At 45.3% G+C, this 19,195-nt stretch overlaps 2 protein-coding genes across 5 annotated transcripts in view; both read right to left on the bottom strand.

Moving 5' to 3' along the window:
• Nucleotides 1–5,692, bottom strand: part of LOC140914824 (prosaposin) — a 46,893-nt gene extending 41,201 nt beyond the window's left edge. Inside the window, exon 1 of the mRNA XM_073353539.1 lies at nt 5,109–5,692. Within this exon, the coding sequence (XP_073209640.1) occupies nt 5,109–5,169 (61 nt within the window). The 5' untranslated portion in view covers nt 5,170–5,692. The remainder of the gene's footprint in view (nt 1–5,108) is intronic.
• Nucleotides 5,693–8,330: 2,638 nt separating this feature from the next.
• The window catches only part of PSAP (prosaposin), a 41,164-nt gene continuing 30,299 nt past the window's right edge, over nt 8,331–19,195 (bottom strand). For 2 of the 4 annotated variants that reach the window (XM_073353541.2, XM_073353540.2), the window contains exons 9-14: nt 17,689–17,790; nt 17,213–17,396; nt 16,857–17,020; nt 13,098–13,178; nt 12,308–12,415; nt 8,331–11,607 (exon numbers count right to left, since the gene is read on the bottom strand). In XM_073353541.2, coding sequence (XP_073209642.1) covers nt 11,572–11,607; nt 12,308–12,415; nt 13,098–13,178; nt 16,857–17,020; nt 17,213–17,396; nt 17,689–17,790 — 675 coding nt within the window. In that variant the 3' untranslated portion in view covers nt 8,331–11,571. The remainder of the gene's footprint in view (nt 11,608–12,307; nt 12,416–13,097; nt 13,179–16,856; nt 17,021–17,212; nt 17,397–17,688; nt 17,791–19,195) is intronic. The other 2 variants (XM_073353542.2, XM_073353543.2) reach the window with 2 other exon arrangements.

Genomic DNA, 19,195 nt, shown 5'->3' with positions numbered 1-19,195 from the left:
AAGTACTAACTAGGCCATTGGTCCAAACTCCTCTGAAGAAAATTTGAAGTCATTCCTTCCCCTTGCCCCCACTCAGAATCGTTTGGGTTGGAAGAAACTTCAAGCATATCATTGTATTCCTCCCCATGTACTGTGGGGAGATCTAATACACTGTTCCTATCCTAACCAGGCCTAATACATGGTGCCTAGCATAAGCCTAACTTTCCTCTAATAGTGGAGATTCTAGTCTCCACTGGCAGTTTGTTCCTTTGTTTAACTGTCCTCACAACATAGCCCCCTGGTATTTAACACTACATGCCAAGGAGGATTTAGGAAGACAGCCAACCTCCTTAGTCATTCCCAGATTTCTGGGCACTGACTTTCAGATTTGCCAGCTATTCATGGCTGCCATTCACGTCCAGTGGAGTCGTAGGTACTCAGTAATTCTGAAAGTCAGGCCCATGGCACCTCCTTGCCTGTTGGAGATAGGCAATCACTGTAGCCTTAACCACTGTCTCTTCAATGGAGACAAACACCATGAACAACCTGGTAATTTATTTTATCCAGTGGAAACTGTAGTTAATAGCAACTGGGTGTGTGCTATTACAGATTTAATCATGTGATTGGTGAGCAAACCAAGCCTCCCTACCCTACTTCAAATAAATTGAGCATACCCCTACTCTGATATTATTGTGCATTTGAGTGGGATGCCTTAAGCAACACCCTGCTTCCTCAGTATTAGCCAACATGGACAAATTGGTCTTACACCAACAACAGAGCACAGCCCAGTTTGTCAGGCTACATGATCCATCAGCAACGTTATTGGGGAGAACATGCTCTGCCACCAGGAATTTGTATTGTCCCCCTCCCCCCCCCCCCGAAACACATCGTCCTCCCGCCAGTCTGGGTTCATCAGTACTTTTTTCCTCCCCTCCCACCATACCTATGACACTTAGGCCTGGTCTGCACTTGAAAGACTTGCCCTGTAACAAATAAAAAAAATCACACCAGTAAAATTTTTTTAAAACCAAAAATAGTTATATTGGTACAAGTCCTAGTGCGGACGCAGTTAGATCAGTATGAAGACGACATACTAGTGTAGCTTATTCTCACATGGGACCAGCTATACCAGTATTAGAACCTTTATGCTGGCCAGGGGCACCGGAATGGGATCAGGAGGGTGGGGAGGGGCGAAGGGTGGCATGGCCCTAACTTTTTACGGGCCATAAAGATGAGTGACAGGAGGGAGGGGGCGGAGAGGAGGAAGTGGAGGGTGGGGTCTTGGGCCGGGAGGGAAGGAGGGGGGAAGAGGCGGCACGACAAGGGCAGGGCCACAATTCAGGCACCATTGACACCCCCACTTTTAGGGAGCTTCCGGCCACTCCTGCTGCAGGCATAAATTGCATCCACATTAATAGTTAAAGCAGTGTAGCTTTCTAGAGTCACTTAGACAAGCCCTTAGCATTTGGTAGCCAAAGTAGTTTTACAATCCTGCATCAGTCCTAGCAGCGAGTCTGCATTTTGTTGTCAGTAAATCAATGGAGCTGTGTCAATTTACATCAGCCAAGGATCTGGCCCTTCCAAAAAAAGGTATTTGCCATGAAAGATTTGAGAAGGTGACTAATACAATCCACAACCACCCTCAAACTAAGGGATCCGAAATAAAGCATTTCAGAGGGATGACAAAAGCCAAAGCTTTTTTCTTCAGTCAAAGCAGTGAGGGCAAAATTCAGCTCCCTGAATAAGACAGACGCTCAGAGCCGCATTCAGACATGACTAAGGCTGTGTCCGCACCAGGACTGCTTTACCAGGGTAGGAATGCCAGTAGTCCATACCAGCAAAGCGTTCCTAGTGTGGGCATGGCAAGGCCAGCAAAGCTATGCTTTGTACTGGTCTAGCAAAACCTCAGCTCACGAGCAGAGTAAGCTACATTGGGAAAGGTGCAGTTTTGCTAGTATACCTGCATCTACACTAGGGACATCTGCCCGCACACTATGACGGTTGGGGAGCACACCTCTTCGTACCCCTGACCCACATACCTATGCTGGCAGAAGTCTGTAGTGCAGACCTGACCTGAGTCTACGCTTCCGCCATGCACCGTGGGTGCCTAGAACAACACTGCAGTTACATCAACCCATACAATTGTGCTTTGAGAGCAGTTTTGATTAGTGAGGTCTCAACACTGCTCTTAACGCTGCTCTTTTGATCTTGTGTTTGGTGTTGTATTTGACTAAATAATACTAGGTTCCTGAGGCAAGGACGCGTCTGTTCAGCTTGCAAAATCGTGGGCATGTATGATGCAATCTCGTGTAAGTGGTGGTGTGGTTTATGCAGGTCGGAATCTTCAGCTAATCTCAAAACGAACCTTCAGCCTCAATCTATTTAGCTTTTCCAAGAGATGTTCCAGGGGTGGCTTACAGTCTAAACTGGGGGGTCTCAAACTCAGTTTATGTTAGGGCCAGTACCAGTCCTCAAATCCTCCCCGTGGGCCAATAATGTCACTGAAGATGGTGTTCAGAAAAGAAAAGGTTTATAAAGTCTAAGAAATAAAATGGTCATACAACTTTACACACATTTTTCACCTGCCAGAGAGTTTTCAGTGTTTGCCTGGCCCCTAGCAATGCTTCGGTTCTGTCAGGTTGTTGATGTTTGGCCTCAGTGACTGAGCAGTTGAAACCTTCAGGATTGCAGCGAGGCGGGCATCAGATAGTTGTGTTCGGTATTTTGACTCATTTATATTCATTGTGGAAAAAAGTGATGCTGCCTCCGTGGCTGACTCTGCCCAGCAACTAGTGATGGTATCTCTGTCCCTCTCCCCCAGCCAATGCGGGGGAAGAGTCCTATGGGCTGTGTCACACAGGAGGTCAGACTAGATGATCACAGTGGTTCCCTCTGGCCTTAGAATCTATGCCTATGGATAATCAGATCACACCCCACAGATAGCTCTGTATAAACTCCCTCCACAGACACCCATCCCAAATCAATCCGTGCACCTTGAGCCATGCTTCCCATTATCCCAGCTACATGTTGTAAAAATGATCCCAAAATAGCCCCATATGGGGGTGATGTTGGGGGCAAAGATGGGAGGTTTAGGTTCTCTCACTTAACAGGAATAAGCCTGACTCCCTGCTACAAGAGCTAGGTGGGAGGACGCAGCTGATCAGGCTATCAGACCTCAAACTACAGAGAACTCAAGGTTTTATCTATCTTACCTTAAATGGCAGATAAGTGCCAATCCCTACAGTACTGAATAAACCTGTGAGCTCAGATTTCTTTGGGTTACGGACCTGATGCTTAGGATTTAACAGAGACACCAGGTCCCAAACATAAGGTATACCCAATACCTTGTTTGACCTACCACTATCTCATAGTCTGGCATTTACCCAGTATACGGAGGTGGGATCTCAAGAGCACAGATAAATCCACAAGGAGTTCCAGGGGAATCAAACACCTCCCCCTTTCCTTAATTCCATGTCTGGCATTTGCACTGCACCAAGTGCCTAGCTCCCCAGTCTTCTTTATGTCGGCACTCAGAAAGAGCTGCACATGCAGATAACTTAGTCTACCTATGAGTTTGTAAAGGTGCCAACTAAGTCTTGTCCACACACACAATTCTTGAGTAAGATAGGGTGTAAATTCAAAGTGCAATAGCTATTGTGCAATATCTTCCTGTGTGAACTTATGGAACTCATCTACACATGGACAACCAAAAAAATCAAAAACTAACTAAAATGAGTGATTTTAAAGTGGATTAGTTAAACTGAATTAAACACCTGTGTAGATCCTCTCATTCAGAATTAGAATGGACTTAATTTGGTTTAGCTTAACTCACTTCCTGATTCGGCATATCCTGCATAGTTGTGCGTTACACATCCTGCCGCCTTGCATCACCTCACTGGCCAGACTAGCACAGGAGGTTGAAAAGCACTCTAGCTCTGGCTGTTGGCTTTGCAGGTGCTGACATGCTAGCTGCTGACAAACTTTCCTGAATTTCCCAGCGAGCTGCTTCTCACTCTGCTTTGGATATTTTTAGTCCTGGTTCCTCAAACCAGGGGGAGGTGCTCTTGGCACTTGTCCTGCTCTAAAGGTCAGTGTTTTGGCAGATCACCACGCCCAAACAGCACACCCCAGATACCAGGCAAACTGACAGGCAGAAACAAGGTAGTTGGAGGTGGGCTGGGAAAGGATTTTCATCTCCATTTTAAACAAGTATTTCTACCTACACAGAGTAAAACCGATTGCCAGCTTTGGGACTGCATGTGATTTTCCCTTGGGGAATTTGGTGTTTCTTTGCCTCTCCCTAATGCTGCAACAGGGATCACACTTATCTGATCTGAACATCTCACAATCAATCAGTTTTCTAGTATTACAAGGGGTATGCTGGACTTGGGGTTCTCATAGTCCAAATCTATTTACTGGTAAGTCACAGCTTTAATTTTCAGTGCATGACTTGACTAGCAAATATCCAAAGCTGCAGTTGTGAGATTTCTTTATAGCTAGTGAAGTTCTGGAGATGCTACATGAGATAGTAACCCTAACAAGAACTCACCCAAAGACCCGCTGAAGTTTGGCGCCATGACCAGCATTAGCTTATATGCAAGTATTCAGAACCTGATCAGAAAAGCTTCAGAGCTGATCATTCAGCATCTTTTGTTTGTTTTTTTAAATAAAAACTAGGGAGCAGACCGTTCATGGATCAAGGCACAGGCAGCTCTGAATGGTGTTCTACCCACTCACAGAATCTATCAGAAGTGACATCTAAACACTATGTACACACCACCTCTTCAGGAATGAGGTACAAATCGAGCATCTCTCTAGACTGCAGGGAAAGTCTGCTATGAACTCAGATGCAATTGTCCCTGCTCTGCTGCATGGGAACAAATCAAGTACATCCTTCCCCTAGAATGCAGGGCAAATGTGCTGTGCTCACTTCCTAGCTGGGCAAGGGTTAACCCACAAATAAAAGCTATAGAATACTGCACATCCTCAATATCTCAGCACATTATTGGCGGGGGGGACGGGGGGACACAAACACTCTTTTTCTAAGAGCTGACAACAGCAGATACAAAAAGAGGGGAGGTTGTTTTGGTGCTTTCTTTTAAGGAGAGGAAAAACCAGCCTGACCTTACCTTGGTAGGAAGCCAAGTAGAGAGCGATTAGCAGCACCCAGCCCTTCCACATGTGGTCCATGCTGTTTCTTGGTTAAGAATCCTTCAGTGGCTGGAATCAGAGCTAACTCTTCTCCAGGGCTTTACCCTCTGCTGTGCCTCTCCAACACTGAGCAACTCCGAGACAGGCAGCGAGGAGTGAGCTGACACCCACAAGATCATCGCCACACCCATTGCCATGTACATCATTGTAATAATTACCAAAATTATGCTGAGGAAGGAGCAAGCACTGAGCACGTCCCCAGGAGACCTGAAGAACAACCTGATGCTGCTCAGCACAATGGCCTGTTCCACAGCAGGTGGAAGGAGACGGTCCTACTCCTGTCTTGGTTCCTGCAAGGGGGTGTGGAGGAGTGGTGGCTAAAACCAACTGGCTATTTCATACTGAACACAGCAGCACACAAGCCTCCCCTCATATTGATATGTCACTTTCCATACTATTTTTGTTGTTGGGTATAGAGCAAGCAGATTCTTGGTGGTGAAATGTTATGCTTAGAGGCAGCTGACTTGCTACTTCCCAGATGACTAAAGACATTTCCCCTCCCCCCTCCCCTCCACCTATGAAAACCCAGTTCAAATGTTTGAGACTAAGAGCATCCCTCTGACCAGGACACATCCAGGTAAGAGACAGCAAGGGTGGAGAACAGAGAGGGAAGTCATTTGAAATGCAAGTCAAGCTTGTAGATGGATATTGCCTTGTAACTCCAGCAGACTCCCCCACTCCACAGCAATGGCATTGCACCACCTTAATGTTGCTTTGGGGTCCTGTGACACAATGTGCACCAGCCCAGAGAGGGGACCTGTGTTGGCAATAATGGTTGAGCCTGCTAATCTACAGGCTTCTCCTGCTCAGTGTGGAAGAGCTGACTGGCCCACGTCACACAGTGGACTCCTGCCAGCCGACTGCAGTGCCTGGAATCCTGGAGCATATATGGACTCCTCACTACTTTTGTCCCTGGAGAATAGGTTCAAAGTTTGAGATCAAGAACATGATTTATACCAGCGGGTTGGCAACCTGCAGCATGTGTGTTGCTGATTTTTACTGGCACACTGCTGCCAGCCGGGGGGCCGGCCGCCGCCCCCGCTCAACCTGCTACTAGCCTGAATGAACAGAACCCCAGGCTAGCAGCCGGTTGAACGGGACTGGTGGCTGGGACCCCGGCTGGCAGGAGCCGGTGGACAGAACCCCAGACCAGCAGCAGGCTGAGCTGCTCAGCCTGCCGCCAGTCTGGGGCTCTGTCTGCCGGTGTAGTGTATTAAATCCCCCCCCCCGTAGGAATGAGCTACTTGCAGAGCACCAGGACTGGCAGCACTAAGTAGCACATGTCTACAGGGAGAAATTTAACACACTACACCAGGGTAGGGAAGGCTGTGCCTCCCCAAACAGCTGGTCCACTTCCTACCCCCTGCTCATAACCCCTGACCCATTCAACCCCCTGCCCCCCCCACACACACCCCCCACCTCATCCCCTGACCACCCCCTACCTGCCCCCTCTCAGAACCCTCCACTCATCCAACCCCCGCTGCTCCTTGTCTCCAGACTTCCCCCTCCTGGGATCCCCCCACCCCTATCTGCTGCCCCAGAACCCCACCTCCCCTATCCAAGCCCCCCTGCTCCCTGTCTTAACTGCCCCAACCCCTATCCACACCCCCAACCCGCCCCCTGGGACTCCCACGCCTATCCAATCACCCCTGCTCCCTGTCCCCTGACCATGCCACTCAGGGCATCAGGACTGGCAGCAGCACATTCCTATGGGGAGCAATTTTATACACTACACCCAACCCCGCTCTGCCCACTGACTATCTGGAGTTCTCAAAATAGTGTAATTTTTGATAAGGGGTGAGAGAACCTACAATTAGCTTAAAGCTTTGTATATTACAGTAATCGTTAAAGTCGTTGTACTTGTGGGGGTTTTTTGGTTTCATCAAACCTATGTGCCCATGCTCAATTTGCATTTTTGATGATTTACCTTCTTAAAAAAAAGAACTTGCATGTCTCACACCCCCAGAAAGGGCATCTCAGACCCCCCCGGGGGCGCATGCACCCCAGGTTAAGAACCACTGCACTAAACTGATAAGATCTGCATTTTAATTTTAAAATGCAGCTTCTTAAACCATTTAAAAACCTTGTTTACTTTACATACAATAGGAAAGTTACTAAATATAGACTTGTAGAGAGAGACCTTCTAAAAATGTTAAAATGTATTACTGGCATGTGAAACGTTAAATTAGAGTGAATAAATGAAGACTTGGCACACCACTTCTGAAACACTGCTGACCCCTGATTTATACCATAAACACTTTCAATTCAGGTACGAGTTTTGAATACCTCCCACCCAAGATTTGGGCTCAGTTTCTGTCCTTCCTCTCCCTACCTCAGTGCCCTATGTCTCTCTTAAGCTGAATTAAGACAGTGACTGGATAGCTGGCAATTGTACTGGTGCGCATCAGTTACTGTGCCAGGTCTCCCTCTTAGAAAATACTTCTATTACTGGGAGATGTGATGCAGAGCACAGCTACAGAGGTCACAACAGGAAGCATCATGCCCCCAGGTCTGATTGCTCACTGGCATGGTAGATATGCTTGGAATAGTTAAGCTACCATGGCCATGTGACCTCTCTTTGTATTGCCACATGGTACTCCAGCAGGGAAGATGTGGAATTTGCATGGCTCTCAATCCTTTGTTGTCTAAGTATACGATGCTTAGTTACCAAAGAACCAGCCTCAGTGGCTTTAAGGTCTAAGGTATTAGGTAATCACTTGAAACAAAGTCCAGCCACACTGAATTCCTCCACTCACAGTGCATAAATTCCCATTCCACAGGCCTTGTGTTCCACATAAGGTCACAAGAAAACTTTGATCTCTAAACCATGAGATCACTCAAATAGGTCAATATGTATCCTTCTTCTGACAAGGATGGAAACCCCATCAAAAAGTCAATGCTGTTCTATGTTCCAACAGTTTTGTGAGAAGCTATTGCATGAAGGGGAGTACATGCTAAGGGAGCTCTAGCAAGACATCTCACCCTTAGGGGCATATGTGAAGATCTGATCTCTAAATTCAGGCCCTCCTGGGAACTTCCAGCAGAAGAACATGCACAATGTTTGGATCATCAACAGACCAAAGCCAGTAAAAGATTTCAGGAACTACTATGTACTAGGAAAGCAAAAAAGCACAAAGATGTTAGGTTTTCAGGAAGTCTTTATTGTTAATTACAGAAGCTTTAGTGCAAAATCAAGACAATGTTCTACAGAAAGCAACTGCATGTTTTTCTCCTCCAGTCTAGAGTAACACAATGCTATTGTTCTACAGGAGAAAGAAAAAGTAAAAGTTCTTAACACCAGTATTGAAACACTGCACAGAACAGCTCCCAATTCACCTTGCACCAAATGCGACTATGTTAATCATTTGCTTCCCAAAAAAAGCAAGACAATTAAAACCTTGTCACCTATAGAAAACTAACATGTTATCCCCGTCACAATAAAAAGGATGCCATGTAGTTTAAAAGATTTAAGGTTGCAGTATCACACATCCTATAATTCTAGGGCAGAGATATTACTGTTAAAGGAGAGCTCACTATTTCCTGAAAACATCTCTCCCCCAGTTCTGGGTAGGGAACCCCCCTGATGAGACAGAAGCCACTGCACAAACCTGCAATCATGGAGAAAAACTGCAAATGCTTAGTATTTGTACAACTTTTTTTTTTTTTAATAAGAACTTCCAGAGTTGTATACAAACAAAAAATACATAAAATCACTGATCTCAGTCAACTAGGATGTACAGCTAGAGAAAGTAAAGCTGCAACTGAGTGGTTTTAAGTTAACTCAAAAGCATTAGTTTGCTTGTTCCTGAAGTGTGCTGCTCGAACTGCCCTCCACTCCACACTCCCACCCCAAAAGAGTGCCCAGATAGACAAGCAGACTATCACGGGCAGCTCTCTGAATAAGCGGAAACTGGAATTTTCAAAGTTCTAGCTATGCCTACTTTGAGAGTTATGTGCTCAGCCGTACATATTCTCTTCTCCAGAGATTTTTAACGTTTATTTTAGGTGCTTTCTTTTTTCCTCCTTTTTTTAAAAAAATTCTATTCGGAACTATGCACTCAAATCTGGTAATTAGTTGTGTGGTACAAAGCCAGTTTGGGGAGCCAGTCGATGTCCATGTAAGTGGGATTTTGCCAATGGTTTGACAGTTTTCTAGTCTCTAGAAAGACAGAAGGCTGAGGTGTTCTGTGCCTATTTGTTCCTCACTGTGTGCTAAGGGAGCGTATGCCATTGGGTTTATGTGCTCTGAAGAAATGAATACGAAAAAATGCTCATGAAAGGTTACAAATAAAGGAATGTATTACCACATTTTGCTAGGGTTTAATGTACCCTGACATTCTTGAAATGTCTTTTCCATTAGTCTAATGCTCAGGCTATAGAAAGGACCCCATTTCTTTGGTGCGCAAAGAACCACTGCTCTAATATGGTACTATGAGATTATCCAGGCTTGGTGTTGCATGAATCTAGACAGGGATGTGGTCTGCTGCATAGGCTCAGCATCAACACAAGATTTCTGTGCCCGCCACACCCCCCCTTTGCAGGCTACCACAGCTGCCAGAAACAGATCTCTAGTACAAGCAGCTATTATTTTCAGTGTGCCTTCCACAGGCAGAGCACTTCTGTATATTAACGGGTGTCCTGCAGGGTTTCTCCTGGAGCACTGGTGATGCTGACAGATTGAGGGGTGGATGAAAGTGGGTGGCAGCTCTGGGCAAAGGAGGGAGCCTGGATCACTGAAGAACATACCATCTTAACACCAGCTGTCTGGGTGAACCTCAAAACAAGATCAGTGCCCTTCTGAAATAAGACACCTTGCGCCACTCTGTTCCCACCCTTTAGATTAATCACTGCCCTCTTTCATACACTCCCTTGACCAAAATGTGCTAGATCCACTGATTTAGCTTACTGGGACCATTTTGTACCTCGATATGGGTGCTATGAGGCTGGTGAAAAGCAGCAGCAGCAAACTAGTTTAGGGTCTTTCAATGGGAGTGGGATGACCTGTGCCTTAAAATGTTTGCCTATTGCCTGTGGCGTGGGACACCTCTGGACTGGATCCTCTAGAATGAGGTCCAGAGGAACTGGCCAGGATGCTCCAAGCTCCTGCAGTCTGGATTTTCCACCCACACAGGGGCCAGCACCTCACCATCAGGCAGCTTGGAGGCGATACAAAGGAGGCAGACACGTATGTGCTCCTGAGTAGGGCAGCAAGTCCTCCTCTTGGTAGTGATGGCACCACAATGCCCCAGATCATTACCATTTCCAGACTTCATGGAGGTGAGCAGGCACCTCTGGTTGCCCAGCAGATGAGGAGAGCTTCTTAGGTCACCAAGGCCCACATCATGGATCCAAGGAAGCAAACATGAGCACTGCTCATCCACAGGGCATTTGTGTGTGGAGACCTAACCTCAATCCCTCCTCTTTTTCTTCCCTCACACATTTTTAGCTAGAGCTCACTTTTATAGCACACAGCTTTGCTTTTGTTGTCTCACATTAACCCTCCCCCAACAGATCATAAGATATATTTGAAATTCCCCACAGGTAGTCTCTTTAGCACTGGCCAGGTCCAAGGAGAACCCACTGCCCAGGCATGCTCTGAGATTTCTAACTTTTCACTTCATAAAGCCTTTTATGTGACCCATCCCACACCCACAACTTGTTTGGATCAGGCCCCAAGTCTACTGAAATCAACGATCTATTTACACTGGATCACATCTTTAAACCTTGGCCATGAGCTCAACACAAAAGCTGCCCCATCCCACACACAGACCTTACACACACACCCCTCTAAATATTTTAGGCGCATATTCTTTACATAACTATAAAGCTTTGAAAATTCCAGCCCAAGGGATTTGTGGACTTATTTACCTTAACACTGTTCCATCTGCAGACTACACAAGGAAAAAATTTAACTCTTTACAATTACTGTACAATTTAATATTCTTGCCAGATGTTTATGCAGAGCACGCGAGAGCATATGGAGGTCTTCCCAACCAGTGACTACAAAAAACATTGAGTTTAGACACGATCCTGATCCTTTTTAGAATTGACACAAGAAGGTTGTGTCTTCATTTCACTTTCACTGTATGCCACTCCTTCCAGGACTGTAATACTCCACCCTATTGGTCAAAATCCACAGTATAATGCATATTTTTAGCGTAAAATCAACTAAACTGTATGATCAGAAATAGCCTGTTATGTCAATGTTACAGATCAGAACCTTCTGCAGCACTACTATAAAAGAATGACAACAAAGGAACTTCAGGATTGGGAAGTTAAGAAGGCAAGGGGAGCAGGGAGATTCAGCTCTCCCGCCAACCGTACCCCACAATTTAAAAAACACACGAACACCCTGCACATTTTCAAAATTAAAGATTTCTTCTAGTTCCACACGTGACGTTTGCAGTGCTCGACAGCCTAGGAGAGAGAGAAAGGAATAGTAGTAGAAGGGCAAAAGACAGCTTGCTAGCTTTAAGTGAAACCACCACCAACGTGCACTTGCATGAACAGCTTGTGGCCTCTTCACAACACCCAGGACTCCGTGGGCATAGATGGCTTTTTACTGAATCAATTCATTGTGAGGGGCTTCACAAGGAAAGATGAGAGGACAGGAACTCAAACATCAGAAGCGTCTGAATCAGCAGCTGAAATTGTCATTTTCTCATCAGGGCCTAGAGATTGCACCCTGCCAGAGGAAACACCCCCCACCAATTAACTGCAATACCTCCCGCCTGTTTTTATTGCCAGTTGAATCCATCCATTAAGGAGCCATGTTAAATCCTCCTTGGCTAAAAGAATACATGGCTAAATACAAGGCTTGTTTTGTACCATATGAAGGGTTGGGGGTGGGAAATTAAGGTGATGGAAACATTCCTGCTGTAAGTCAACAACAGGTAAGAAAGAGCCTATAATTAATCCCAGGACACCCTTGTCTAATGGGACCCACTTGTTTGCTTTCCGAAACTGGAATTTAAGATTTGAAGGACGTTACAGAAGCCAGCACGTAGTATTTGTAGGAGTTCTAACAAAAGCTGTTGTATTTCTCTTCAACTTTGAGCATTAGTTTTGCAGCACCACCTCAGAGTGGTTATTGAAGAGGAAATCCCTAATGACTTACATTGCACTGAGCTGCAGTCTCCATGTTCTTACACCAGTAGCCTGGGCCCCACACACATTCTTCTGACCCTAAGAGATGCTGTTTAGTCGACACACAGACTCCTAGTTTCTGAGCAGTGAAAGAGGGGAGAGAAAGGTGAGTGATTTACATTCAGTGATCTCCTTCCTTCCATCCATCCATTTACATTCAGTGATCTCACTTCCTCCCTCATGGTTCAGTCCCTCCTGTACAGCTCTGACTGTTGCCAACAAGGGTTGAAAGATGTAGCCAAAGCAGAGGCAGTGCTAGGAGCTTCCACACCTGCAGTGCCAGACTGCTACTGACAGACAATTCAGTCTGTAGCTGAATGAACGGACTTCTGAGACACCCCTTGAGAGGACACCAGGTCTCAGACATTAGACAATTTCAGCTTCTATGCTCTTTTCTGGTCTCTTGACTTAATATACAAGATCCTACCAGAAGCAGGAGACCTCACATGAGAGAGAGTCTGAGTCAGTCACTAAAGGCAAAATTCTTGTACTTAAGATTTTGGAAATACAGATCTGATCATTTCACTTATGCAAAGGAAAGAGATACTGTAAACCCCCTGCTCTTCTTCAGCCTTGCCAAAGACCAGACGACTAGTCTTGCAAGGCCCAATGTACTCTGCTGATTGTATCCTTATTATGTGTATTAGAGCAGAGCCTGTGCACGCTCGGCACTGTGTACATACACACGAAGCTCCAGCCCAGTCCCTGCCTTGAAGAGCTTATTCCACACAGAAATTTTGTTTGCTGCATGCATTACTTACAGTGCATACAAAATTTGGGTCCATTATCTCTGTCAAGATTGTCAGAAGCATCGGCTCATATTGGTCCACAAACTGAACACACTGTAACAAGACACAGGTGATTGAGACATTTTGTATTAGTTTAGATGGAATATGTGGGCCAAAGGTGTTAAGACCCTGTCACTGTAACCTTCAGTTGTGTTAAACAAGATTTGGGGTTTGATATAGAGACTTTAGCCCAATGGTTCTCAAACTTTTGTACTGGTGACCCCTTTCACATAGCAAGCCTCTAAGTAGGACCACCCCTTATCAATTAAAAGCACTTTTTATATAGAATACCATTATAACTGCTGGGGCAAAGCAGGGTTTGGGGTGGAGGCTGACAGCTCACACCCCCCCCCCCCAGCAATGTAAGAACCTCAACCCCCAGTTTGAGAACCCTTGCTTTAGCCTGTTTAGTACCATGGTAAATAACTTGAGTTACAGAAAAGAAGGAAAAATGGTTAAACCATTTGAAATGCAAAGTATTAAGTAAGGCTTTTATTTAACATTGCTGGTTGCTCCCTTTCCCTTCAGCTGAAGAGAGTTTACAGAAGGAAGTCTCCACTTAGTACTCTAAACGATAGTCGAACAAGATGGCAATAACTATCCTTTTGAGGAAAGGGGAAGAAATTAGCAACAGCTCCAACCCATCTTGACTAAAGTCCAATCCACTCCCTTTAAGATGAAGCCAAAAGGGGAGAGAAAAGAACAAAGAAAATGCAGCTTGTATCTCTGATGTTAACCTTCAGCCTCACTGCTGAAAGACACACGTACAGCAGTCTTATCAGTCACCCTGAGACCTGACAAACCATACCAGCATCAGGCTGTTTGGGGCATTGCATTATCTTTTTTGTTTAGAGGCCTAAAGCCAGACTTATTAGACAGAAGGAAAAAGGAGAGAGATAGGAAACAGAAGAAACAAGGCAGGGAAGGAAAAGGATACATGGGGACAATGGAAAGACACAAAAGGTTACATTTACATTACAAAGATAAGTTGACCTATTTACAGCCACTGCATTAATTACTGCAGTAGCTGATGTGCACTCTACCCTCCATGGGTCAGTGGTGTGTATCCTCACCAGGAGCACTTCAACTGACCCAAGAGGGGCAGTGTGGGAGCCTGGTCTCAGCTCTGCTGGCAGCTCCTTACCAGGAGCTTGGCTGCTCCTCCAGAGCCACAAAGTTGACAAGACAACCAACATCCCCCTCTAGGGGCGGGATCCAGCAACCCTGGGGCTCCCCATTGGGAACAGAGGGCTGCTGGACTTGCCCCGCTTTCTTGTCAATTTCACAGTGAGCAGTGGAACTGACAAGAACAGCCGCCAACAGCCAATGTAGGGAACACTGTGTCTACACAGGCACTGCATTGCCCTAACTATACAGACAGAAGCCCTATGCCTATCATTGAGGTCGTTTTAGGACGTTGGCATAACAGGGGAGTTACATCAGCATTTCAGCATGTACACCTCCACTGTTTTGCCAACGAAAGCTGACCTGTCGATAAAAAACAGCGTAGCTGAGACAAAGCCAAAAGTGTCACATCCCAGGTGGAATTCATGAGTCAGCCACAGTTGGTGGAGGCAGCAACGTGATCTGGTCCCTCACTTTGACCTGGTCTGGGCAGGACACCTCTTGGGATTGGAGCAACAAATGCTGGGGGTCCAGGAGACAGTGGCGGAGGCAACCAGGATGGTGACGCTTGCACCTTTAGCCAAATTTTCCTCCCAAAATCTTTTTCTTTAGGACCCAAATGTGGAGTGATGTGCAGATTAGCCCATCCTTTTGGCATTCTACCTACCAATCAGGCCTCATTTGACACACCAATGTTAGTGTTAATTTCTACTTGATTTTTGTTTATTAATTGTGATTTTAACACAGTCCTTGTGTTATATTAACAGGCCTTTATTTTTGGTTTAATTTAAAATCTTTCCCCACCCCCAACCTCTCTTTTTTTTTTTTTACACTAACATTTGTCATCTTAGATTGTGATATGTGAAGGGATTTATTGAAAAAATTTACAAGACACTCCTTCCCCTCCTCCAAACAGCATTCACTGAGGCAATAAGTTTTACCATCCATAGTGTTTGCCATTAGATATCTGTCTGTTATTTCGAAGGAGCACCAAATCAGACCTGCCACTGAAGCCAAAACTCAAGAGCAGTAGCTTAGAATACAATCACAAGCATGAAAGAACTGAGAGGAGTGGAGGAGACAGAGTACATACAAGTATTATAAGGACAATCACAGCACTATGGAGAGGAAAGAAGTCCACTCAACATTTTTAAAAGCGAAGTTTAGTGAAATTGATGAGATTATGCCAGTATCTGAAATGGAAACTCAACAGGTTGAACACAGGCAGCAGCAGGGCAAACTCCACTGCACCAATACCCCTCAGCCCTCTACTGGAGATATTATCTTTAAAGGCGAGAAGACTGTCAGTCTCCATGACCATTAAGTCTAGGATTTCTGCTGAGGAATTCCAACAAGATTGCCAATTGTGACATGGGCTGATTACCAGCTCACTTTACAGGCTGTCCAGTGACTCCAACTTATAACTGCTTTTAGTTGGGTTACCAGTCCAAATCCAATACAGGATCTATGCATTGCAAGTGGGGGTTTTTTTTACCCACAAAAGCTTATGGCCAAATAAATCTGTTAGTCTTTAAGGTGCCATCGGACTCCTTGTTTTTATAGCCCATTACCACTCTTCAGCCACCCAATCAAGGTTTACCAGAATATCTTCAGCTGTGTACCACCACATTGCCTTTGTAGTATACTGGCTTGTGAGTTAGCAAGACAACTTTGTTAATCCCCTAAACTGTACCAAAGGGCTGCAGCAGTCTAACATGTGATCTGTTCCAACCCCTCCACCTCAGACATGGGGCATCACAAACTAGTCATTACAAGTTTCCAAGAAACCTAACAGAGAAACAATCCAGCAACTTGTGCCTCAATATAAAAGGTGGCTTTTTAAACTGCGCTCAGTTCAGGATGGGACAGCAGACAACCGCCCAGCTCCTTTACTGTCCAGAAAAAGGGACAAATTCCTCCACTGTGACCATTATACTTACTGCAATTGACTGATCAATAATTGCTTTAGCATGACAATGGACAGTATTTTCATACTACTCAATGTGTGACTTCTTTCTACTGTTTTGCTAGGCAAGTTGGTTTTATATATTTATCCAATTTGTACTGCTCTTTCTGATTGTAAGGCAGGCTGCCACACATGCAGAGGAAGGTGCTGCCATCTGATCTGCCAGAGATCAAGTTTCCTCCTCACTCATGCAGTTTACTATGAACAAAAAGGAAGCTTATATCCTTTGAACCAAGCATTAGAGAAATCCCAACAAGGATCAGGCTGCCAATTTGGGGCAATTTAGAACCACACACACTCACTCACGAGTCTCAGTTGTTCTGTGGCTAGTTTCAAAAGTAGTCAGCAGCCCATGAGCCCTTCCATAATACTTCAAATATCACCTGCCACAGATGGAGGCATCTCAAGCACAGAAGAAGTCACTAAGACGACTTGGATGTTAATATCCAGGCTCAGGGCACAAGTATTTGGTCCCAGCTAGGTTTCAGAAAGGATAATCTATTGAAGGGTAAAGGATCAGGGTAGAGAAAAAGCACTCTGATAGGTGACAGGGTATAGATTTTAGCCCTCAGATCTTCTAGCCTCATAATGGCTAAACCACCACTTATGTCTATTTACCCTCCTCGCATGAGGTACTTTACCTCCTCCTGGATAGATTTTGGTAGGAAGTGACAGACTTTTTCAAGTACAGCCTCAATTTCAGCTCCTGTAGCATTCGTCTCCAGGTGCTTCTCTAAGTAATCTACAACCATCTTGCATGCGTCACAGAAGCCACCAGCCTGTAACGGCTCCGGAGCAATTCTCACTGATCAAAAATAGAGAGACTGACAATTAGCATTTTTTGTTAGCGTGATTATGTTGAAAACCTCTATCTTGCAGCTGGTCCTAGCCAAGAGGCTAACAATTAAAGTCCAGGTAAATAGTCCCTACAGGGGAATCCGATCACACATTAAACAAGTGTGTGTTTTATACTCAATACTGGTTACCCAGTGCTTACCTTCATGAGAAGGCTTGCGGCTTGTGCAGCATTTCAGCATGATGCATACAGTTTCGGGACTAGTTGCCTCCAACAACATATCAATGACAGCTTTGCCATAGGTTTCCACAAAGTCCTTACACTGGTCTTTGATACTTTGAGGGAACACAGAGCAGATCTTCTCCATTTCATACACTATTTCCTCCTGGAATGAGGGAGTGGGAGACATGGGGAGAAGGAAGAATGCATGGAATCAATCCCATTAGTACCCATTTATGCCCTTGATCCCACTTAGGAGAGAGACAGATCTCACTGTTCCAGGAGCACGAGGAACCCAGAGAGTACTATCAGGGCAATACAAAGTTACCACATATCAACTCTCCCTCCACCCCTAACACAGCAGTGGTACATGCTCCAAGCAAGGAGCTGCATCGTTCCAGCAAGTTCTATTTCAAAACGTCACAGTACAAGAGTTGTCCTTTGGGCCAAAACCACACCTCTGTCCTGTTGTTCTCCAGCAGGTTGGTCACCTCTTTCACTATTGTCTCACATATATCGCAGACAGAGATGGTTTCCGCTTGCACCAGGTTTCTCTGCATCTGAGTTAAGGCAATATTTATAAAAGATGATTATGGTATCAATATTTTAAAGTTAAATGGATCCAGAAAAGACTATCACCACCCACCAAATACGAAATTTGTTCAGATGCAGCATGACAGCTTGCTTCCCACATTAGACTTAGAATCATAGAATATCAGGGTTGGAAGGGACCTCGGGAGGTCATCTAGTCCAACGCCCTGCTCAAAGCAGGACCAATCCCCAACTAAATCATCCCAGCCAGGGCTTTGTCAAGCCTGACCTTAAAAACCTCAAAGGAAGAAGATTCCACCACCTCCCTAGGTAACATATTCCAGTGCTTCACCACCCTCCTAGTGAAAGTTTTTCCTAATATCCAACCTAAACCTCCCCCACTGCAACTTGAGACCATTGCTCCTTGTTCTGTCATCTGCTACTGAGAACAGTCTAGATCGGGGTCAGCAACCTTTCAGAAGTGGTGTGCTGAGTTTTCATTTATTCACTCTAATTTAAGGTTTCGTGTGCCAGTAATACATTGTAACATTTTTTAGAAGGTCTCTTTCTAGAAGTCTAATATATAACTAAGCTATTGTATGTAAACTAAACAAGCTTCATTTAAAGTTAAAATGCAGAGCCCCCTGGACTGATGGCAAGGACCCAGGCAGTGTGAGTGCCACTGAAAGTCAGCTCGTGTGCTGCCTTTGGCATGTGCGCCATAGGTTGCCTACCCCTGGTCTAGATCCATCCTCTTTGGAACCCCCCTTTCAGGTAGCTGAAAGCGGCTATCAAATCCCCCCTCATTCTCTTCCGCAGACTAAACAATCCCAGTTCCCTCAGCCTCTCCTCACAAGTCATGTGTTTCAGCCCCTAACTGTTTTTGCTGCCCTCCCCTGGAGGCTTTCCAATTTTTCCACATCCTTCTTGTAGCGTGGGGCCCAAAACTGGACACAGTACTCCAGATGAGGCCTCACCAGTGTTGAATAGAGAGGAAGGATCACGTCCCTCAATCTGCTGGCAATGCCCCTACTTATACAGCCCAAAATGCTGTTATCCTTCTTGGCAACAAGGGCGTACTGTTGACTCATGAGCTGACAAAGTAAATCACTACAAATGGAAGTTAATACTAATTATCACTGTAAATTGCTGGAAAGTGAGTTGCATATGATGGAGCTAGTATGGACAAAGAGCCATGGGTGAACTGAAATGTAAAAAGTCTATTTGTAAGTCCCAAAAAGGTCTTCAAAAGAAAGGAATGGCTCTTGGAAAGGTCACTTCTTGCCCAGTTTAACACTGGATGAAAAGTTTGTGAAGTGGACAAGCTTGCAAAGGCAGGGGAATATACGTCTATCTAGTGCAGGGGTTCTCAAACTTAGTTGCACTGTGAACCCCCTTTCTGACAACAAAATTACTACTACATTACCGGGGGGG

This window comes from Lepidochelys kempii, chromosome 7, assembly GCF_965140285.1.
Source record: "Lepidochelys kempii isolate rLepKem1 chromosome 7, rLepKem1.hap1, whole genome shotgun sequence".
In the NCBI taxonomy this organism is placed as follows: Eukaryota; Metazoa; Chordata; order Testudines; family Cheloniidae; genus Lepidochelys; species Lepidochelys kempii.
This window is presented reverse-complemented; position numbering and strand designations above follow the sequence as displayed.